The sequence below is a fragment of the Haliotis rufescens genome, unplaced genomic scaffold (genome assembly GCF_023055435.1).
Source record: "Haliotis rufescens isolate VD_foot unplaced genomic scaffold, xgHalRufe1.0.p SCAF_6, whole genome shotgun sequence".
Lineage (NCBI taxonomy): Eukaryota > Metazoa > Mollusca > Gastropoda > Lepetellida > Haliotidae > Haliotis > Haliotis rufescens.
Genome location: NW_025964334.1, coordinates 1,804,311 through 1,829,612, shown reverse-complemented (window position 1 = coordinate 1,829,612; position 25,302 = coordinate 1,804,311). Strand labels below are relative to the sequence as shown.

General features: G+C 39.9%; 1 protein-coding gene across 1 annotated transcript; it reads right to left on the bottom strand.

Moving 5' to 3' along the window:
• On the bottom strand, nucleotides 1-23,488 carry LOC124149786 (cholinephosphotransferase 1-like). The gene is made up of 8 exons (XM_046521558.2): nucleotides 23,112-23,488; nucleotides 16,147-16,294; nucleotides 14,321-14,462; nucleotides 14,119-14,203; nucleotides 11,827-11,958; nucleotides 10,444-10,602; nucleotides 8,341-8,466; nucleotides 1-6,757 (listed from the first exon to the last, which is right to left on the bottom strand). Exons 1-8 carry the CDS (start codon nucleotides 23,334-23,336, stop codon nucleotides 6,617-6,619), a joined length of 1,158 nt encoding a protein of 385 aa, XP_046377514.2. The 5' UTR covers nucleotides 23,337-23,488; the 3' UTR covers nucleotides 1-6,616.
• Between the last annotated feature and the right edge of the window lie 1,814 nt (nucleotides 23,489-25,302).

Sequence of the window (25,302 nt, the reverse complement as noted above, 5' to 3'; positions counted from 1 at the left end):
TATCACATTAGCATCACAGACTATTTCTAAATTGGTAAGTAGGACAGACACCAATCTAGTGAGACAATAACCTTTCAAGTAGAAATGCATGGACCTCAGTCACTGCGCTAAGACAGACTTACGATGGTCAGAGTTGTAACAGACTCACAATTGTGACTGCGCTAAGACAGACTTACGATGGTCAGAGTTATATCAGACTCACAATTGTGACTGCGCTAAGACAGACTTACGATGGTCATAGTTGTAACAGACTCACAATTGTGACTGCGCTAAGACAGACTTACGATGGTCAGAGTTGTAACAGACTCACAATTGTGACTGCGCTAAGACAGACTTACGATGGTCAGAGTTGTAACAGACTCACAATTGTGACTGCGCTAAGACAGACTTACGATGGTCAGAGTTGTAACAGACTCACAATTGTGACTGCGCTAAGACAGACTTACGATGGTCAGAGTTATATCAGACTCACAATTGTGACTGCGCTAAGACAGACTTACGATGGTCATAGTTGTAACAGACTCACAATTGTGACTGCGCTAAGACAGACTTACGATGGTCAGAGTTGTAACAGACTCACAATTGTGACTGTGCTAAGACAGACTTACGATGGTCAGAGTTGTAACAGACTCACAATTGTGACTGCGCTAAGACAGACTTACGATGGTCAGAGTTGTAACACAGGCTTAAAATTGTGACTGGGTTAAGATAGACTTACGATGATCTGAGTTGTAACAATGGGGTAACGCTAACAGTCCTACAATGGGTGTAGCACTAAGATTGTTTTGTGGCACAGGGTCCTGGCTTGTGCAGTGAGACAACAACATACAAGGATTGTTGTTAAAAGATGGTTGCAAGAATAGAAAATTTAGAGTGCTATGATCTCTGCGTTGATCTCGTTACAACTCTCACCCAGACGATGGAGCAATAACCACTTCAGGGCTGGGATTCTTCTCAGGCTTTGCCTCGATATAACGTGTGTCACTTTGTGATCATCAAAACAGTTATTCTGATTTCAACCCCACAGAATACATCAGAGAGCACCACAATGTTCGAACACTCATAAGATCTGCCTGAAGTATCGTCTTGTGAGTGTTTTCACAGACTAGTATTTAAACAAGCGCCTAATCTAGGGAAAAATGCCATAACCTGTACAAGCTTCCAGTAGGGCCATTTCTTTGCTTCTACCCTGAGTGTCAAGACACTGGCTTGTATTCCACGACATTATTTCATTTGGCGTTTACTGTGTTTTGGTTAAGTATGGATGAGCAAAACCCTGGTCCCATAGAAACACAGACTCGAAACAGCAGCAGTGTTTCAGTTGAACTAAAACCTGTCACCTACCGCTGTGACTCCCTGTCTATGACCAGCTCTGACTGGCAACACCCACCACAATATACATGTACACAGTCACATGTGCAAGGAAGCTAAATTACCCACTTCCCTTTATTTCTACTTCAAATAACCACAGCTAAGTAAGTAAAGATAAGATTTATGGATGAACTTCTTTATTACAATTAGGAGCTAAGTTTCGGTGTAGGTTCTAACACCGTTATCAAGCAAGTTGCTCCTAATTGGAATAAAGTTGTTCATCCATATAGCCTTACTTAGTACTCAAACTTCTAAATGCTTCTCAAAGAAGTAACAGATCAGTAAAATGAAAGATGGGTCCAACAATTCATATTTCCTGCATTAAACCCAGAAAGTGTGCAGGGCATCAACATCATGCAAGGATAGATCATCCATGGCAGCCACAAGCCAAACAAGGCAAAAGTAAAAACAGAACGTTCATGACTCCTAAAACAATGCTTATTATTCTTTTCGTATGCAATGAATTAGAATAGACCAATAACCACCCCAGCCCTCCAGTCATAGAACCCTCACCATCATCACACTTCGTAAAAAGTAACTTCCCGACAACCAACTCATCTATTTTAATCAATCGTTATTTCCAGGTCTTAAACATTATTTTTCCACTAAACAACCTTGCACCTACGTCCATGATGGCACAACAAACAGGACACTGCACCACACAGTCATGCAAACAATCAGGTAAGAAACAATAGTGAAATTAGTTGGAAAACATACACCTGAATATATGTTAAGCACCGTTGCCTAAAAGTTTATAGAAAATCACATCTTCTTAAAATTTCACCGACACATTTATTTTTGTTTACACTACAGAAACCGAAACTGATCATCAACCGATATGTTCTGTAACTGCGACACAGCAATAGCTATCTGACTTCCCCTTCACTGGCTTATATGCATCACGTGACGGGACTCGGTACACGTGCACCCATCTGGTGCTGGTGCACTTACTGTCAAACATGAGTGGTCAATTTGACATTATCAAAAGCAGCAAATGTAACAGATATTTCCAAATGATACATGCAATGAGTGAAAGAGTGAGTATGGCAATACGCCGATTTTAGAACTATTTCTGTGATATCATCGGGGGCATCAGAAATAGACTTCACACGTTGTACCCATGTGCAGAATCGAACCAGGGCCTTCAGCGTTACAAGCGAACCCTTTAACCACTAGGCTATCCAAAAAGATACATCAAGTTCAGGACATAGGACTAATACAAAAGAAGTGGTGGTGCTTAACTTTCTTCAAGGTGTATATGTTACAGCCTCGTCAAACTAACGTCAGCACATGAAGCAACAGCAGCATACACGTCTCCACACACGTGACCATCTGGAGAACCGGAATTTCATGGGTGCCAGGATACAATTGTCATGTGATGTCATAAAGAAAGAGGGTCGACGTCAACTTACTTCCCTAAAAATCGCCATGTATGAGGACTGTACACAAATATCTTATAGTTCTCGTTAGTTCGAAATCTAAATTATTACAATTACTATTTCAAGACTACAAATGGGATTCCTTTGTGCACAGTGTAATAAAAACGTTATTCCAAAACATTTCAGCAGACATGTCCAATTTCGATTAATCAGTCATGATGATGATATCTTAATTATCACAACAAACAACAGTTACTATTTCAATACTGACCATGGGATTTTGCAGGAAATGAGTCCAAATGTTTGATGCCATGTTTCTCTGCAATACATATGAATTGTTGCTTGTGAATTGTATCCTATGTTCATGAAATTCTGTATTCTTAAAATAAATAAGAAGTCAAAACAAGTCACCCATGAGATCCCTTACTTCAGGGTGGTCACATATATCTTTATATGATCATCTAATAATTCACTTCAAACACACACTAAAACAATAACACACTACTGTAAAATACGTATTAATAGTTGTGAGTATTCTACATTCACTGGGATTAAACACTGGAAAGACGTATAGAAGTCGGTTATTTTCTCATCTCTGGAAATACAGAATCTTGCATAAAAAGGGATGACATACGAGTTAGTATTCATATCAAACAACATAATTAGTTATTGGAAACAAAGTGATCAATGATTCATGACAATACAAAAATATTTTTACAAAATTATGAACAAAAATATGGTAGCAGTCCTCCATCCCTGAAAAAATGTCAAACATCAATCAAAAATATGTCCGTCATGCAGAAGCCGCCACGACAAGGCAGGACTGTAACAAGGTGGCACCGTCGTGATATAATTAAGATGGGGGAAGACGGGGACATGAAAAGTTATTATTTTTGCAAATATCTTTTGATGATTTTGCTTGACTAATAGTGACAACATTAACACCTTAATAAACTGGGTCAGAAAGAGCCTCGGCCTGAATTTTACCCTGACCTTGACCTTGACCCTATCCGATTCTAACCAGACTGTTACCCTAATTCTGATCTTAATCTTGTGTTATAGGATTCTGCCACACCAAAGGGATGCAACTCTACCCAGTGAATTGGGGTGCCTCTGAAGGTTGGTATTCTGTATGAATATCCAACACCTGCATCACGACACCTGTATCCTGATGTGTCTGTAGGGTGTGTCCTGTTACAGTCCTACTACAATTGTAACCATGGCAACATAACATACAATAGATCAGTTACAGATAAAAAACAGCTAGATACACGTACAACATAAAATTAATAAACTCTTCGAAAGTATCATACAAAAATTGCCATAAAACCCTGATCAGTTCAAGCTTAAATGCAATATGAAAAATGAAAAATATTTCCATAAAACAGATTTGTTTTTTGTGACAGAGTGGCCCAATTACAACAACAAAGCAGAAATTATTCAGTTTCCTAAATCATTGGATGAATTTATTATGTTTAATGAAGATATTATGCTGTAAGAGAGATCGCTGTAACCATGGCAACACACAATAGGAGGTAATGAGCATGACTTCACTGTCAGAATAATTCTCACAATTTTATCAGGATAAATAATGATCAGCTTGAAACTTGTCCGTCCAAGTTGAGAGTAACAGACAGCAGGTGAGCGTGGGAGCATGGCCTTGCACTGTAGCAACATTCCCGGGGGGTCTTAAAGAAGGCCTCCCGGGTTGTGGGTGTGGCCCCTCAAACACACGACTACTATTAAGGCCAATCTTATTCAAATCCATAGAAGGTCGCTTCAGGTGAACTTTCAAATCAGCCAACCTGATCCTTCCCTTTGATTGGGCGCTCACTGTTCACATGACATGACTATCTATGGCTGTGTCCTCAGATCTTCGGCTAAAAAAAATAGTCTCGGTTCTCAGGTTCACGCATCATCATAAAGTTCTCTGCACTTTTTGTCTTTATTTCCATTTTTAAAAAAACCAAAAAAGTCCACCCGCCTGCCTGATTTTTTCAAAAGCCATTGCCTGAGAACCAATTCTTTTATTTTTTTTTAGCCTTATTGGAGTAAAACATCAGATTTAAATGAGATTGCTGTCAAGGTCTGGGAGAAATGGCTCAAAATACATACAATTGTGTTGTTCGTATTGGATGGAAACCTTTAATAAGGGGCGCGGTCGGGTAGCCTAGTGGTTAAAGCGTTCGCTCGTCACGCCGAAAACCCGGGTTCGATTCCTGACATGGGTAAATTGTGTGAAGCCCATTTCTGGTGTCCCCTGGCCGTGATATTGCTGGAATATTGCTAAAAGCGGTGTAAAAACATACTCACTCACTCACTTTAATAAGATTTCTTGAAAACTATTTCAAAATTTACTTCTATCACACATTGGATAGTGTGACTGTCACATCCTGCCACTGTGACGGTACACCATGAGGAATGCGGTGGACACATGATAAACATCCATGCTTTGTTCGTGTAATTGACAGACATGTTTGTTTTCTGGCTTGGTGTGAGGTAGCAGAATACAAGACAATAAGTGTTATTCTAGGCTAAAAAAATAATAGTCTTGGTTCTCAGGCACCGCCCATATCATCAGAAAGTCTGGCACACATTTTGTTTTTATTTCCATTTAATTTTTTTTTTAAAACCCCAATACTTCAAAACAATGCGATCCAATATAGCACACAGTTACTTCCCTTTACACGCGTACTGCTTTACTGCACGTCTCGTGTTATGGTCATGGTGGCAATAGGAGTTTGTGTAGGGAGGCCCTTTCCCAGGTGGATGGTACACAACTGTTTATTTGGTTACATACTAGTTTGGACAAGCCAAAAAAACCAAACCAACAACCACCCACCTGCACTATATTTTCAAAATTCATTGCCTGAGAACCAATTATTTTCCTTTTTTAAGCCCTAATAAGTATAGGTTTTATCAAACTTCCAACATGATGAGCCCCTTCTAAGCAGCTGTTGTTACAAGAGGTAGGCTATTGTCATTGACAACCTCACATTGACAAATCAGAAACATCCATTTCTAAAGTTGTGGCTTATAACATTTACTGTTGAATCCACTCCTGAATTTCTAGCTCCAACATTACAACATCCCTTGTTCATGTTAAAGTGAGTTCTACTGTTGCTGATTGGAGATAAGGGGAAAAATCAGGGTTGCATTGAGAGTGATATTTTTCCTGTATTAGCTTTGACCATAAAATCAATTTGGAATATTTTATGACTAAAAAGTATGTTTAATAGACTGTACACAGCCAGCCACAGCAGGGCACCAACCATCTTACCTTACCATTTTCTACTGAAAAGCAAACTGCAGCAATCTAATTCCTGTCCAACATGTCTAAGAAAGCAAGAGTGTATTTTGTAAAAAAATGGAGCCCACCAAATATGGAACAATTCAAATGAATCTATATTTAGCATGCACCCATGTTGGGAGTGCTCTCTTGCTTACAGATTTAATTCTTTACCCTTAGGGTAAAACATGTAATCATTTTTCCATAAGAATATCAGATAATTGCAACAATCATGAATCAATTTTCACTCTTAACAGTCACATTTTAGCATTTTTCCTATTTGATGTTGATTTGAAGATACACCTTATGACAATGGCACCTTTTTCTCATCCGATCTTGATTTAACAATAAATTAAGGACTAAAAACATGTTTGAAACAAAAACTATGCACATATATGACAAGCTTCTCAACCTACAGAAATACCGGATGATGAGCCACTCAAACAACACATACACAAGGTGCACATTTGATCAGTTTGGATTAAAATCAACAAATAGCGACGACACAGGGTCTGATCTATGATTCAATAAATATACGAAAATAACAAAGGAGGTAATTCCAGCTGGCGAGAGCATCTCAACTTTTCTTCTCCTTGCCATTGATAGTTGATTTAGGTGGGGGTTTTGAGGTGATTGTGAAGCAGTAAATGCCAAGATAGTCGCAGATTTCTTGACAAACAATGTATGAATATTTCACTATGTCCACCGTCACATACAACTGCAAAAAAGGGAGAAAATTTCAGTTAATTGTACATGCAATTTACATATGATATATATCATATATGTATATACTGTCAAGTCACTTAATCCGACACTCGTTAATCTGACAATCTGCTTTATCCGACACTATTGACGGGAACTGACTAAATCAGTGCTACTTAGACTCGTTAATCTGATTGTCTCGCACACCTAATTTCCAACGAATTGCTGAAACTACTCAATAATCAGTCTCATTAATCCGACACAGTGATCAGCGTTCTCCGTGGTCATCTGTCCGCGAGTACACAGCCTGTGTTTTGATGCAAGACGAGTCGGCTGGTAGCTGTATATCACAATGGCTGCAGAGATAAACTTGCCTAACAATAAACAAGTAATGCTTTAAAACAGGATTAATCACATGCTTGGATTACCTCAATCTCATTAAAATCAGTTCTCGCAATCGCCGAGGACATCCCATTACAGGTCACGTCAGAACAACCTTTCGCGAACTATGACTGACCAATGAAATGACTAACAGGAAGTCAATGCTAGCCACTAAGAAAGCAGCTTTCTCAAGCTTTGCGGTGCCAGTTTCAAACTCGCGACTTCCATTTCAGATTATGCTTTTTAAAGTATTTTGAATAAGTCATGCAGTCCATAACAGTTGTTTTGTATTGAGCTTGAGAGGCTGCAGGATTAGAAAACATATTCCGTTAACAATGTAATATAACAATATGAATATTTCATTTTTCTTTTTTTTTATTACGTGTTTGTATCGTTATCTATTTTGTAGTTGTCTGATTTTCGATCATGAACGTTGATACTACTTAATTTCGTTTAACCGACATACTTGTTAATCCTACATAATCATATGCAACCAACCATGTCGGAGTAACGGGACTTGACTGTACTGCCACTTTAAGCATGTTAAGTGTGGTCGCTATATACCTACAAATTGCTGATGTGGGTCAAGGAAAAAAGAAGACAAATGGCAATGGCAGCCAGATATAAACTGGATCAGAATATGGTGAATATAAGTGAGTGAGTATGGTTTTACACCGTTTTTAGCAATATTCCAGCAATGTCATGGCGAGGAACACCGGAAAATGGGCTTTACACAATGTACCCATGTGGGAAATCGAACCCAGGCCTTTGACGTGAAGATCCAAAACTTTAACCACTAGACTACCCCAACGCCTCTGGTAAATATAAGCATATTATCCAACTAAACATGCATAAAAAACAAGTCTTCTAAACTGATTAAATATATCGAGAGGGATCACCCGTACATTGCTGGAATTTTGAATGTTGATCTTTGGCAAACTCGTATTTAGAAGTGTTTAGTTTGGTTGTTGATGAGCAAGACAATTGTGTGCCAGGTTGATAAGGAGGGCTGCATGCATCATTATATCTCGATAGTTGGTCACGATGAGATGGAGTGTATTGTTTCACTGTTAGTAATGAGAAGGATGATTACGTCACTTGCGAAACAAAGCTATGGTAGCGATGACTAGCGATGGAGGTGAAATACACTGGCTGATCAAGGGTCATAGGTCGTGTGGTCTGAGAATTTTCATCTGAACCTATTTAATGCACACTCACACAGCATATCCACAGCAGGAAGTATTCATTGAAGAAATTATTGAAGTACTGGTTTAGAAACATCAGTCCGGGTCCTATCAACCCCGAATCCAGCAAGTTCATCTCGCTCTTCGTCATATTTGCCACCTGAAAAATGCAAATGTCTATCACCATGGATATCTTACAAATTCAGTATTCCACCAAATAGTCTTATGGTTTTTGCACACAAAGATGGAATAATGAGATACCATAAATTTGAAACGAAACCCAACAAATTAGATTTATGTTTTGTTGTCGAAAGATAATTTTATGTGTAGTTAAAGCAAGGCGCGCTTACATACTTTCCATGAACCTTGGGAAGCGGGCATAAAATATCTGTCACTGGCATATGGCACTTGGAAAAGACATTCTTAAAAGCATTGTGACTTATCAGCGCCGCTGTAGCCTAGTGGTACACTTCTGGACTACAGATACGAAAGTTGCTGGTTCGATCCTCAAGGAATATAAAGAAAAAGCTTGTCATTTAATTTTACATTTCATTACATTGTGTTAAAATATTTGATATAAAAAGACACGAGCGTGAGATGTTATTTATCATCCAAAATGGTTCTTCCAACTTTTTTCAGTTTGTAAACAGTAATGACCAGTGTCAGTGTAAAAATAGTACAGCTAGAAAGAGGTCAAATGTAACAAATGTTATATTTGGGATAACACTTTCTTAATATAGTACAGATTACAAAGTAGACACAGCTTATGGGTAACAACTTCTTTAATACTGTAAAGGTGACATTTCGGTATAGATCCTTTTACCCTTGTCATGCAAGACATAGCAACTTGTGTCTACTTTGTCATCCGTCAACTTCTTACTAATGCCTATCAAACAATTCAAAGTACGGATTCTTGGACTCGTTTCTATGGCATTGTGTTCATAGCTTTCGGCCATGGGAGCTGTGCCAATTTACATTTGTCAGAGGGGTACACCCAAAACCCAAAAAGTACTAGAATCTGAACTTTACCAAGAAAGTGCTATCTCAAATATAACATCTGTTCTAAAATAGAGACATGGATGACACAGTCAACTCACCACTAATCTGTTCGAGACTTTTGCTGGCAGCAGCCCAAAGCTAACTATATAGAGACATGGATGACACACAGTCAACTCACCACTAATCTGTTCGTGACTTTTGCTGGCAGCAGCCCAAAGCTAACTACATAGAGACATGGATGACACACAGTCAACTCACCACTAATCTGTTCGAGACTTTTGCTGGCAGCAGCCCAAAGCTAACTACATAGAGACATGGATGACACACAGTCAACTCACCACTAATCTGTTCGTGACTTTTGCTGGCAGCAGCCCAAAGCTAACTACATAGAGACATGGATGACACACAGTCAACTCACCACTAATCTGTTCGAGACTTTTGCTGCCAGCAGCCCAAAGCTAACTACATGGAGACATGGATGACACACAGTCAACTCACCACTAATCTGTTCGAGACTTTTGCTGGCAGCAGCCCAAAGCTAACTACATAGAGACATGGATGACACACAGTCGACTCACCACTAATCTGTTCGTGACTTTTGCTGGCAGCAGCCCAAAGCTAACTACATAGAGACATGGATGACACACAGTCAACTCACCACTAATCTGTTCGAGACTTTTGCTGCCAGCAGCCCAAAGCTAACTACATAGAGACATGGATGACACACAGTCAACTCACCACTAATCTGTTCGTGACTTTTGCTGGCAGCAGCCCAAAGCTAACTACATAGAGACATGGATGACACACAGTCAACTCACCACTAATCTGTTCGAGACTTTTGCTGCCAGCAGCCCAAAGCTAACTATATAGAGACATGGATGACACACAGTCAACTCACCACTAATCTGTTCGAGACTTTTGCTGGCAGCAGCCCAAAGCTAACTACATAGAGACATGGATGACACACAATCAACTCACCACTAATCTGTTCGAGACTTTTGCTGGCAGCAGCCCAAAGCTAACTATATAGAGACATGGATGACACACAGTCAACTCACCACTAATCTGTTCGAGACTTTTGCTGCCAGCAGCCCAAAGCTAACTACATAGAGACATGGATGACACACAGTCAACTCACCACTAATCTGTTCGAGACTTTTGCTGCCAGCAGCCCAAAGCTTACTATATAAAGACATGGATGCCGCTCGAAGACGTGGGTGGGGGACTTGGCCTGGATGAGGGTGCCGAGGACGACGGCCAGGACGATGGGGAACATCGGGAAGATGGTGCTGGTATCCTGAAAGTACACACAGACAATATCTACTTACAATTAGTGCGCTGGGCAGTGAAACAGACGTTTGATATCATTAGCATTACTATCATTCTTATAACATGTATTGTTAGTAATGGGCCGATGCAACGGTGCAAGTACCAATCGCAATCACAATCAGATACTGTGTAAACAGTATTGATTCCTACTTTATATGTATTCTACAATAAATGTTACACCAAACACTAATTAGTAGTGAAAATGTTAAAATAGTTTCATCCATTGCGCCATACTGGACACCGTCAACTGTAAATTGTTAGTGTGCCAGGTATTTGGCCATCCTGTCTATGTTAGATGACTTACGCACCACAGGAAAGAGCACATGCAAGTATCGTGATGTGTATACGATCATGAGCATAGTTGGTGTGTCATCCCAGCCCTATGTATTATTAATATTTTTTTCAACATCACCGTGATCACACAATCACATGATACAGCTTGTGAAGACTTCAATATATTTTGCAGTAACTGACATAAATAAACCGGAGTGCACACAGTAAATCCAATTTATGCAAAATGTGTATACTGTTTTTTATGTTCATTCTTTCATAAACACGAAAGGATAATGAAGTGATACTGATAAATACATAAGGCATTGATAACAACTTCACAGACTGCTTAGTCAATGATTGACACAAAAATGTGCAGACAACAATATGAAATCGGTGACATCACTCAGTGCAGTAACGCAACCAACACCCTGCCAATCGGAAACAGTGGACAGATAGTGGGCGTAGACTATTTTGGGGGTACACAAATGTTAATGGATACACAAATGAAAATGAAATACATTGCTTGATCAAATGCTATAGAATCACTTGCAGTATATTTATTAACGGGACATCTTACATTTTGGACTCTTGGCATTAGGGCTGCGTGAAGGATGCCTTTTTGCAAACAAACCGGGAATGTTTGCAGAGTAAGGAACCTACTACATTGGAACAAATATTTTCAACCTGAAAGACCATTCTTGACAATCTTCTGATTCGATTAAAAATATCAAAGGTTTCCTCAGACAAGGCTGACATTTTTGAACTAAGACCTATGAAGTATCCTTAAGAAGGGGCATTTTGATTGGTCGTCGATATCAAGCTTCTGAGCGAGAAACAATCGGAAACAAAGCTATGGTGGCAAAAATAGAACAGATATATGATACACTTGATAATCGAGGATGAGTTGAGAAGTGCTTACAGCAACAGTGGATCCGTTTTTGCCCACGCCGCCCTTCATGACACACAAGTAGGTGCGATATGACGCTGCTGCCGCCCCCAGCAGACTGAATAATATCACTAAAATCTTCATCTCAATTCCTAAAATGGGGATCTGAAAGAAACAATTGTTGAAGATGAAAAAAACAAAAGACATTCCTCAACATCTCTGACAAGAGACTGATGCTTAGGCGACATTTTTTAAATTTCTTGGTTTACGGATGCGCCGCTCTTACAAAGTGCATATGTTTAAAACAAATAAAAATGAAAATTACCCTTATTTTTTATTACCGCCGATCTTTACGTCAAAAAGTTCAAACAATAAAATATTTCATTTCCTCGTCGAGCGTAAAGCAAAGGGAAGTCACTCTGATATTTCTCACTGGGATCCTTCTCTGATACCATCCAAGCTTGTCAACGCAAAGCGCAGTGGTGACCAGTTTAACTCTTTCAACACTGTTGGCTGGTACATCGGCCAAGAAGCCACGAGTCACCAGACACCGCAGGGTATATCGCCCAAGTCACGTCAAAATAGTTCATAATTTTATTGACCTACTTGTCCTATCATTCATTTATTAAATCTATCACATTTCATTTGATTTTATCATTTATCAATAGATTAAAAAATTATTCACTATTTCCCCCAATGTTATTGAAAATAAAATTCTCGGACACACTTTGACAACGGGTTCTCATCAAACATGTCAAACAGCAAAATAAAGACGTTTCAAGCAAATCCTTAAATAAATTATTCAAAGTAATAAAATCAACAAAAATATATCTAAAAGTTATTATTTCCATCTTTGCGTGCGATTTTGTGTAATGTTAGTCAAATGACATCTCGGCTTTCGTTGCCTCGATTTCTCGGCTTTCGTTGCCTCGATTTCTCGGCTCGGACACGATGTCTTTAATGCCAAAATATATGCAAACGAAATCTTTGTCACAGCTCGTAACCCAGCACAATGCAACCATAAAGTTCCATATTTTTAATATAGATCGCGATTTCATGCTTAAGACGTTCAGAATAACTTGATTTAACCCAAACCTTTCGCCAAAGTCTGAAAATGATCATACACAAGGACGTACTGTATTTGCTGTAATTTGATTGGCTGCCTTAGGTCACATGCTTAAATTTGACCAATCACGAACCTTGTAGCAGATTATGTCGGTGAAACAATAAAAGTTTTTTTAAAGTATTCTAACATGGCAGCCTTCAACGTATGTGTTATTCATACGAAGCTTCGAAAACTGAGGTATTTCCTCATGTTAGTGATAAATGTTGGCTTCATCTATCACACAAGAGTCTCTGGGAACAGCAGTGTTCTTCTGGTTGGCTGGTGTTGAAAGAGTTAAGTGTCACCTATGCTGCCAACATAGCAACGTCTTTGATGCATTTCCACCCATGACATGAATATTGTTATATTGCAATTTGTGCACGAACTGAGTGCCAGGGATATGATAAAATGTTCTTGAAAAATTGAGTTGTTTTAAATTTGTTACTCCAGAATATTTTTTTTATACCTACCTAACTTTTTAGGACAAATTTCAAGTAAAAAAAATCTCCGAGGCCTTTTTCACTTTTGAAATGAGTTTATAATTTATAATAGAATTATTTATCCTGATAAGTTAATTATTGATGCAGACAGCAAAAATCAGCTGTTCAGCAACCTGTAATTTTCACCAAACTTGTGGCTGATGGGCAAGAAACAGACTGGGCTACCAAGGTCGGAGCATTGCTGGCCAGGCAGTCGGAACCACCCAGCAAACACTCACACAATCATAAGCCTAGTCATTTCAACAAGCATGGGAACATTACCAAATTTTACTGAGTGAGTGAGTGAATGTAGGTCAAGGCCTATGTCAGCAATATTCCAGCTAATGAGCTACATCACAACGGCCGGTAAATCACCACCGTATCAAGTGTGGACCAGACACGCCTGGGACTGAAAGTTTAGAGCAGAGGGACTCAATGACACACAATCAGCCAAATCACGGTCCTTGACAACCAGATCCATCTAAAAAGAATTCTACCCAGTCTCTACATGGAGAAGCAATCATTGATTTGTTTAGAATAGGTTCTTGATCCAGTTTGTCGTTCAACACTACAATCAGCAGTATTCCAGCTGCATAAAGGCGACCTGTCAATAACCCAGTCCTGAACAGACAATCCATGCAGAGCAATGATCTACACTTCCGGGGCACAAAGACCCACAATGAACCAAGCCTCATTCATTAAGTCTCCCTTACAACCTGGACTTCTAGGCGTCGCACCTACCTGTATATCCCAGAACGAATCTCCCATGACTGTAGAAACTAGATGCACAAACATAACTGTAAACTGGCCCTCCGTGACATCCAGGCTGCAACACAAGACCACATCACTGTCACCATGGTTACGTGGGGGAACAGGATCTTACACAGTTGTCATGGTACTGTACAAGACTTTTATATTTTGAAGAATACAATGAAATACTCACGGGCCAAACCTGAGTTTGCCGCAGACGTAGGCCTGCCAGTGTGCACAGTAAAATAAAAACATAGCTGTCAAGTTCTCGAACAGCATCCATCCTGGATTCTTCCCGAGCTTCATTGCGATACTCACGCCCAGCATGACAAACACTGGAACAACAAAATATCAGTGTCATTGCAACACAATCACAATAGTGAAAATAGCTGCCCCTCCACTAACTCTTGTACATACAGAGCCAGGGACGACCAGTCTAGATATCGGGACATGACTAGTGTTATAGATATACACAGCTACTGCCACTAGGGCTGGGACGACCAGTCTAGATATCGGGACACGACCAGTGTTATAGATATACACAGCTACTGCCACTAGGGCTGGGACGACCAGTCTAGATATCGGGACATGACTAGTGTTATAGATATACACAGCTACTGCCACTAGGGCTGGGACGACCAATCTAGATATCGGGACACGACCAGTTTTATAGATATACACAGCTACTGCCACTAGGGCAGGGACGACCAGTCTAGATATCGGGACATGACTAGTTTTATAGATATACACAGCTACTGCCACTAGGGCTGGGACGACCAGTCTAGATATCGGGACATGACCAGTGTTATAGATATATACACAGCTACTGCCACTAGGGCTGGGACGACCAGTCTAGATATCGGGACACGACCAGTGTTATAGATATACACAGCTACTGCCACTAGGGCTGGGACGTCCAGTCTAGATATCGGGACACGACTAGTGTTATAGATATACACAGCTACTGCCACTAGGGCTGGGACGACCAGTCTAGATATCATGACACGACCAGTGTTATAGATATACACAGCTACTGCCACTAGGGCTGGGACGACCAGCCTAGATATCGGGACACGACGAGTGTATGAACGACACAATTTGACGTTCATACGTTTTTCACGAGACCATGTTCTTGAAATGACGTAAACACTGACGGACTACTTCCACATTCCTGGGGAAACCCCTGGGAATTCCCTAGCACGAAAACATACATAAGCGTTCTTTTTGATCATTTAGAACCTTTATTCTTGGTCTCAGCGTTTCAGTTTACATTGAGAAATGTCAGAGAGCGTGACAGCATGATTGTTCACGAATATCCTCGCAACGGCCCATCCTAATGAACAAACGAAGAAATGCACATCTAAACTATAATGGTATCCACTCGATTCGTGTCTAGGCTGACACTGACCGTCTCCAGCAATCTATGAATTTACCTTAGTGTCCGTGGTTTATTGATGGTTCTGTACTGCTGGGTTAGCAGGTCTATAAAACATGATGTTGCCCAAATCGTGGTCAGTTATTGTTTTATAAAAAAAACATAAAACACAACAACATTTCAACTTGAATAACTGATGCTGCTTCACATCAAATTTTGTGTTACGCTCTTGTTGATTGGCTGAATAGATTTCTCTCCTTAGAGTCCATTGGCTCAACCATGCAGGGCAATACAACTTATGACCGCTGCTCGGCAGGGTGGGTCTCAGGGCAATAACATGTCTTAAAGAAGGTCATTGAAACTTTCTCAACCAATGAAAATACAGGTAATATTTGTACATTTAGTATATCATCATCGCAGAAAGGTCACAAAACGAGGTCATCCCCATAGTGTGGCCCTAATATTGATATTGTTTAGATAGAAAGGTTATAAGTAAATTTACAATAAGTATACATCAGTTGAATTAGTGAAGATGTTAACATGCTTACTAATATATTTTAGAAAACACTGTGACAGTATGTACTGTCAGTTGGTATTTACGACGAAGACAAAGAACTGAATCGTAGATTGTATTTTTGTCTTACCCGTTGATACTGAGTCGCATCCATGATCAAACAGTTCCCCGAGAGGGGTGTTGGACTTGGTGCGCCGCGCCTGCTTGCCATCGATGGCGTCTAGCGACTGGTAGACGAACAGCCCCAAACCACACATAAAGTACGCCCATGATGGCACCTGTAGCAAAGACAAACACAAAGACATGAGTAAAGTTAGCAGGGACACAAGAAAGAACACAGGGACATAGGTGAGGTGAGGTGAGGTGAGGTGAGGTGAGGTGAGGTGAGGTGAGGTGAGGTGAGGTGAGGTGAGGTGAGGTGAGGTGAGGTGAGGTGAAATAGGGTTCTACATAGCATCCAAGATTATTGCACTTATATAGCGACATGCATGCACGTGTGTGTGTTGCTGCTTGTACTAGTCCGGACTGATGCCGATTTATAGTGCTAGCCCACTGAGATACCATGCTGCAGTTTAACATGTATACCCCACTCAGACACAGTATATTGACTCCGAGCCGACAGTTCCTCATTTTAGACCCTTAATGCCGAGTGCCAGACAGGGTAAGAACGTCTTTTGGTATGACATGGCCGGGGATCGAACCCCGGACCGTCCACTCTCCGGACGGACGCTCTACCACAAGACCACGGAGGCGGTCCATATGCAGGAACACAAGTAAAGACACAAGTAAAGACGCTTATGAAGATCCGGGGTACCATAGGTCTTCAGCAACCAATGCTTGCCATAAAAGGCGACTATGGCTTGTCACTCCTATTAACACAATAGGATCCTGGAAGTCTCTCTTATCAACATGATTGTACTAAAAGCATGGTCAGTGTTCAGACAGTCCATCATGTCCAGCGCTGTCCTCGTCTCATCATGTTCACTCAACATCCTCAATAATTAAATTTTGATTCACAGAAGGAAATCCCTATCTATCAATGTATCATCATAATCCTGTCTACAATAATGGCAACAAGTCTGGAGTAGGCCACTCCTTTTCATGCATGGAGTAGGACCCTCCTTTTCATGCATGGAGTAGGACACTCCTTTTAATGCCTGGAGTAGGCCACTCCTTATAATGCCTGGAGTAGGCCACTCCTTTTCATGCATGGAGTGGGACCCTCCTTTAAATGCCTGGAGTGGGACACCTCCCTCCCCCTTTTCAAAGCCTTGAGTGGGAACCCCTCTTTTAATACCTTGGATCCCACTTTTGATATCTGGAATCCCAAATGTTTATTACCAAGGATCCCTAAAACCGACAAAAACACCTTCCGCTAAATACAGCCAGATGAAACAAATCAAATACAAACAAGCATGGAGATGTGACCCCGTGATGACAGTCCGTGATGACAGTCCGTGATGACAGTCCGTGATGACAGTCGGGACACAGCCAGCCTGATGAGTATCTCCACGTTATATAACGGCTATCTGATAGCTGCTATCTGTGACCTGGATGTAACATGAATGGTTACCAAAGGTCAACACATACATACACTCGACCCATGGGACATCTGCACTCCAGTGACATTTCCTGAATATATTAGAATGTCAACTTTAAATCTCATACCATTGTTGCACCATGTATAAATATATAATGAAGTCAAAGCAGGAACATCTGAAAACGACAATTACAAGCTTTGTTTCTTACTTAATTGTTTGGAATTTGTTCAAATTTCATTGCCCATCTCTTCAAACACAAACTTCAAAATCATCTTATATTGATTTTGAAAATGCAACGTTGTATGCCAAATCTGGTGTGTGGAACCACATGACACAAGCACATCAGTACCAACATCACCTATTGTAACAAGCAGGAAATATTTATATCCCCTGCCAATACCGTCATTTTCAGTCTAAGTAAAAAATGTCGCCATGGAAACAGGAAAAATAATTTTATTAAAAAATCTCAAACTATCAAAGGGCACCAGTTCACATCTAGACCTATCTATATGCCAAGTTTGGCTAAGATCAGTGAAGATATCTCCCATGGTTTTTGAGTTCTGCTCCTGAAAACGAAACGTGATGGACAGACTGATGGACACACAGCGCCCCTACCTATATCCCCTACCTATATCCCCTACCTATATCTCCTTCCACTTTGTGGCATGGGATAATAACCAATATCAAATATAGGGATGTTAATGAAAGCATACCAGTTCTAACATCACATATTGAAATAACCAATCTTAATCATTTCCCCATTACAGTTCCCACACTATATTGACCATAACCATGACAACTCTGATTCAACAAAATGTTGTATTCAGGCAGAACAAAAACGAATGTTAGTTTTTCATTTCATAATTGTAAGGCAAATGGTCAGCTGATACAAGACTTATCTAATGACTTTAACATGACCATATGAACATAATGTAACAATATTCATAGTTATTTCCTAAGCTTTAATTTTAAAGGATTATTCAAGTTTAGAAAATATTTAACTGTAACTTTCCCACTGTTCTGTCAGGTGACCCTGTAGCTGACTTCATCAACCTCCAGTGACCTCCTATTGTTCTCCAGTCGGGGTAAATCTCACCAACAATGATGTTGTAAAGTCCCTGACATTTTAAAGGATATTCCAGGCTTATTTGCTATGTAATGTGTTGTAATATCCCAGGTATTATATTCATACAACTTCAGATTACAACATGTAATGAAATGTAAAATCAAATGACAAATGTCTTTTGTTATATTCACAAGGATCGATCACGAAACATTCCTATCTGTCGCCCAGTGAGTGTGACACTAGGCTGCAGTGGTGTTGATAAATTGCAATGCTTTTTAGAATGTCCTTTTCAAGAATCCTACGCCAGCAACAGATATTTTACACCCTTTTCCTAAGGTTCATGGAAAGTATGTTTGAAACAATATGTTGATAAATGTTGTTTTAAGGTTTTTTTTCGGTTCATAAGATGTGTCTCTGGTTTTATCCCGTGGATGCAGGTCTTAAATATCGTAAAAACCCTCGGACATAACTTATCCTACACCTAACACATCCACAAGTCATATGGTCATGATGATAAGGGTTCAAGGTCTGCTAGCAATGCAGTGTAAAATCTGAAACCATTCATTTGAACATTTGATTGTCAAAATAAAAAAACAGGTCTGTTAATTCCAAAAGTACATTACCGGGTAATTAAAATCAAGATAATGTAGGCAAGAATAATTGACAATCAAATTCACGAAAAAAATTATGGATCATTTGTTGCAATCAAAATAAGCATGATAAGTCAATAGCTTATGTCATGGAAGATAAAAAAATATGACCATCTCCATACAGCATTGTACAGAAATCTGTACATCTGTCACAGCCTTAGCTAGTCTGCCTGTCAGTACTACATGAGTACATGGAGTAAGCAGAACAAGTTATTGGAAAGTAGGACACTGATCATACACATAAACATGTACATCTTTCAGTAATCCAATATGATTGTAACCATTTAGTACATTTTCGATGTATTAATATCAATTCCTAGCTATAACATATATAAGAAATACATATTGTATGATCCTGGTAAAATAGGCAGCTTGCATCAACATGCAGCCTAAAACTGTAACCATGGTAACCATGGTAACATGGCAACAGCTGTTGTCATTGATTGACATGAGAGTGGGACGGTAACACCTGGTGACAACAACATAAACAAATCATATTCAGCACTTATCATGTTTCTACATGCACGTGAAATGTTTAGCACAGCGTGTCAGATTGATTGTGGGAGGTTAGCCTGAAGTGATGCAAATCTTAAACATTTTACCACTTTGGAGGAACCCAGGAGCATGGGCATGGCGCTGACAAACCTAGAAACATAATTGGGACAAACTGGGATTCGAAACCAGAGACATAGGATTCTGGTGGCCCAAGGGATGTAACTCTGCACAGTGAAGTGTGGGGTCGGAGATCACCTGGCCACCTGTCTCCACCTAAAGTTCAATCGCTCGCATTGTTGCAAGAGGTGAAAGGTTATAATGTGCACATGGTGAAAGGCCATTTAGCAGCAGATTGATAAACATGACAAATAGCTTCACTACCATGACTTGTGATGGACACAGCCCTGATTTTCATATTGCAATATATTACAATAATGATTCATCATGTTCATGTATTGCTATACGTACAATATATTGCATGCATTCTTTCATCTGTAATTTGTTATGAACTTTAATAAAAATACCCCAAGTTTTTCTTTAATTCTGTACTGTGAGTTCCCTGACAAAAAAGAGAGATAAAAAATGATTTTTCTTTAAAAAGATGTTATCATGTCCACGTTTATATTTTAGATTTTCCCTCAAGTGGGAGACTTAGCGCTGATGTAAACGTTGCCAACAAGATGAAATTTGTCAGAAAATATTCCTGGATTTTAAAAAACGTAACATACCGGTATTTTCTAAACGTATTGTGATACACATTCATTAGTATTTCAAATCGCAGCATAAAGGTAATACTGTACACCCCGAACCATGCCAATAGGATTGCTGCAAACACATTCTCCTTCTGAATCTCCAATATTGCAATATGCAGCCATCATGCATACATGCACAAAATAATATGTCCATAAACATTGCACTAAACCCACTGAGCCCTCATAGCACATACAGAAATCAGTCTGTGGGAGAGGCGTCAAGATTGTGTATCAATGTGTATAGAGAGAATGAAACACAACAGAATTGTGGCTGCAGATTACTGTGAACACATGATAAATTACATAAAAACAATGATACTTTATTCAGGAAGTAAAAGTAAGAAAATGGGAATTGTTTCATCACTTTCATCATGATTGAGTGTTAAACAAGTCATGTTGTCAGATTATGTAATAAGTACTACACAAGTGACAAGGCCTAAAGTAATTAATTATACCAAGTCATCATTATTTTATTTTCTGGAGGAATGTGAAGCATTTGGTTTATTTGACATTACCAGCTTGCACGCGAAGAGAACTTACTAAACATGTTGAATCTAACTGATTTTTTTACATACATCTAATCATCGGTAATTAATTTCAAAATGAATCTATGTTGTATCTATGGTGATTAGTGTTAGACATAGACTCAAATTTGCTGGTTGGGGTTTTACCCACCATAGACATGACAGAGGGTCCTCAAGATTCCTGGTATTGGTCTGTACCAAACACAGGAGAGACTACTGGCATCATCTTAAGCAGTTTAAGTCTCACCATGCTTAGTATAACATGTACATGGATGACTATATGCTGATCTTACTAGACAGGACACAATTTTACAAGACTCTGGCATCGGACAAGTTGCTGAAGTTGCCAGCTGTGACTGTTTGTGACATCGGACAAGTGGCTGAAGTTGCCAGCTGTGACTGTGCGATCAGACAAGTGGCTGAAGTTGTCAGCTGTGACTGTTTGTGAGATCGGATAAGTGGCTGAAGTTGCCAGCTGTGACTGTTTGTGACATCGGACAAGTGGCTGAAGTTGCCAGCTGTAACTGTGAGATCAGACAAGTGGCTGAAGTTGCCAGCTGTGACTGTTTGTGAGATTAGACAAGTGGCTGAAGTTGCCAGCTGTGACTGTGCGATCAGACAAGTGGCTGAAGTTGCTAGCTGTGACTGTTTGTGAGATCGGATAAGTGGCTGAAGTTGCCAGCTGTGACTGTTTGTTACATCAGACAAGTGGCTGAAGTTGCCAGCTGTGACTGTTTGTGAGATTAGACAAGTGGCTGAAGTTGCCAGCTGTGACTGTGCGATCAGACAAGTGGCTGAAGTTGCCAGCTGTGCCTGTGCGATCGGATAAGTGGCTGAAGTTGCCAGCTGTGACTGTTTGTGAGATCGAACAAGTGGCTGAAGTTGCCAGCTGTGACTGTTTGTGAGATCGAACAAGTGGCTGAAGTTGCCAGCTGTGACTGTTTGTGAGATCGGATAAGTGGCTGAAGTTGCCAGCTGTGACTGTGAGATCAGACAAGTGTCTGAAGATGCCAGCTGTAACTGTTTGTGAGATCAGACAAGTGGCTGAAGTTGCCAGCTGCGACTGTTTCTGAGATCAGACAAGTGGCTGAAGTTGCCAGCTGTGACTGTTTGTGAGATCGGACAAGTGGCTGAAGTTGCCAGCTATGATTTTCTGTGAGGTTATTTGTCATCAGGAGGAAACCTCAGGTCCCTTTGTCATTAGGGAGTAATCATGGTAATAATATTACTTGTATAATAGGTTTTGAAATTTTACTTAGTCAGTAAATGGTTAAACGAAGATATGAATGTTTTTAGTCTGGTTTCATTTATGTTCTATGGGGCTATCAGCCTATCACTGACAATGCTGACCACCAACATCTGAAAGTTATAAATAACAATTCAGTGTATAATGCCTAGAGGGACTAGGAATGGGTGAAAAACATGATCAGTCACTTGTCATTTTGTATATTTATCGATAACCAGTATTTCATCATACATAATGATACGACTCATCAACTCCTACATGTAAACAACTGGTGGAGCACTATGCTTTACCGAATGGGTAAAAAACAGGATCAGTCACTTGTCATTTTGTACATTTTTTGATAACCAGTATTTCATCATAGATAATGATACGTCTCATCAGATCCTACATGTAAACAACTGGTGGAGCACCATGCTTACTGGTAACCTTGCGTAGCTGACATTGACAGCTGATATCTGACACATATTTTGTCATTAATGAACAACACTTATATATCCCCTTTGAGATAAATGCTAGATAGCGATCAGCTTATGTTTGATAGTCATTTATACCAAAGAAAAAAATAGATGGCTGCAGCAAATGTAACCTCAGCTATTTTGGGCCAATTGAACAGACACAACGCTGTGACCAACCGATGACTCATGGTTATAATTATAAATTAAGAAGTTAAACCAAAAGTTGAGATATAACTATTCCTGAGTGTTCTTGGAAAAGAAATTATTTTATCAAATGTGTTTATGTAAGGCAATGTCACAAAGAAGCCGTCACACTTAGTGACATACTGACTTAGGCCCAGCATGTAAGTTCTACTTTCTACTTACGTCTTGTTTAGCATCAGGACTGTAGTAAACGAGAAGGAGGGTAGACAGGATGTTGACGAATAAACCCACGATCGTCAGGGTGTTTGGAGCCCATGTGGTAGGTATTTGTTCAATAAGCCACCTCCAAAACACTTGCATAGGTGGTTCCAAAATGGATGTCCCTTCCGAACTGTACTTGTGTTCCGACAGCCGTTTCAGCTGTGCAGATGTTAAAACCTCCATCATGGTGTCGATTGGGAAGTACAAATGTACTAGAAACGACCGCAGTCAGAAGCTATCAGATATTTGTTTGTGGAATGTTGTCTCTCTTTTCTGTGTCAGCTGGGATCCTCCACATCACACGGTTTTCGACCCACCATCAGAAAACAGCGGAAGTGTACAACGCGCAAGTGTATCTGCACGTTATGATATTACTTCCGGGTTACAGGAACAGTTACAATTCGTTAGTCGGTAGAGTTCACGCAATGCTGTTTCAGGGACACTCTTAGTGGTGTTATGCTAAAATGAGTGAGTGAGTATGGTTTTACGCCGCCTTTAGCAATATTCCAGCAATATCACGGACACCAGAAATGGGCTTCACACATTGTACCCATATGCTAAAATGAACGTGAATTATAGAGACACATAAGGAATTTTAACGCGCGACCGGTAAACCGCACTACTGAGTCAATATTATTGACAAAATTGTATAAATCTTTATAGGTTTATCTTGATAACGCGACTTAACTGGAGAAAAGACCACAAGGGTTCAGGGTAGAGGACACACAAATTTCTTTTGAAACATTAATTTTGTATATTTTGAAAGACAATGATAAAATTATTACGACATACAACTAAGCAATTTGCTGATGCTTTCAACAAAACTAACAAGCCTGCCAAACGCAAATTGCTTCGCGAACTATTGGCATTAATTAAACTTGTTGCATGTTAAGTGCCCCCTTCCTTTGTCAGAAAGCGCTCTTTTTGTATCCGCGCTTGCACATATGTGAGAATATTAGGCGTGAATGTCAATTATTAAACTTATGCATTGTGTATATATTGGTACGTAAGAACGGTATGTGCTCGTGTGAAATGAATTCATAATATATTGTATTTATATCATTGTTATTTGGTTCAGTCGTTATACATTGCCCCGCGTTAAGTGGGTGAGCGGTTGTACGCTGCGTTTAGCAATATTCCAGCCATATTAACAGTGGGGGACACCAGAAATTGGCTGACATTGTACCCAATGGCGTGATGAGCGAACGCTTAACCACCAGGTTCCCCCACATCCCCCGTGTCGTTATGTAAATAGCAACAAGTATTAAAACTATGTGGGGACGCGGAAGAATTGACCCCCAGCAAACTATATATGCTTGTCGTAAGAGGCGAATAACGGGGTCGGGTGGTCAGGCTCGCTGACTAGGTTGATGCATGTCATCGAATCTCAATTGCGTGGATCAATGCTCATGACATCAACCACTGGATTGTCTGGTCCAGACTCGATTATTTACAGACCGTCGTCAAATAGCTGGAATATTACCGCGCGCGGCGTTAAACAACAAACAAACAAACACACAAAACATTGTATTTTGTTACATCCCTAAAAATTCCCAAGATATCTAGGTGAAGTTTATTCTTTTGTAATACTTGAAATGTAGATAAATCTTTGAGCAGCCAAAAATATATTAATAAAATCGTAGCCGGTATTAATTCCCAGGTATATTGAAAAGTCCGAGAGAGTAATATCTATATATCCAAATATGTTTTAACATATAATGACAACTCATTCCAAAATCTCTTCACATGTTCACGGGATACAAAGAGATGTTTCCTATTTTCAGGCTCATGGACACACCCCCATGTCAGAATGAGGAGATCTGATTGGTCCACGTGATCTTGACAAAATACTATGTATCCCGCCTTGTTGGGAAATATATTTCTCAGCGGGAGAATAAATCCCTCATACCCCGCTTCGAAGCAAATAGCCGCAATCTTTTTCCGAGTCAATAAACGTTACGTGGCATAGAACAAGTTAACCTCAGCTCAGTCGAACAGCTGTTTTCTATCAATTTTGAATTTGTTTTAATTATCATCATCCATTCCATGAAGTCAACATTGTTGCAACCACATGCTAAGGTATTACCAGTCAACGACACACGTAAATGAGGAGACACCTGCTGTAGGTCATCTAAAATCTGTTTCGTGCGGG

Coding starts and splice junctions, on each gene's coding strand:
- LOC124149786 (XM_046521558.2), bottom strand. CDS start 23,336: ATGATGGAGGTTTTAACATCTGCACAGCTGAAACGGCTGTCGGAACAC. Junction 11,959..14,118: donor ATTCGTTCTGGGATATACAG/GTAGGTGCGACG, acceptor TGTTTCTTTCAG/ATCCCCATTTTAGGAATTGA. Junction 10,603..11,826: donor AAAACGGATCCACTGTTGCT/GTAAGCACTTCT, acceptor GTGTACTTTCAG/GATACCAGCACCATCTTCCC.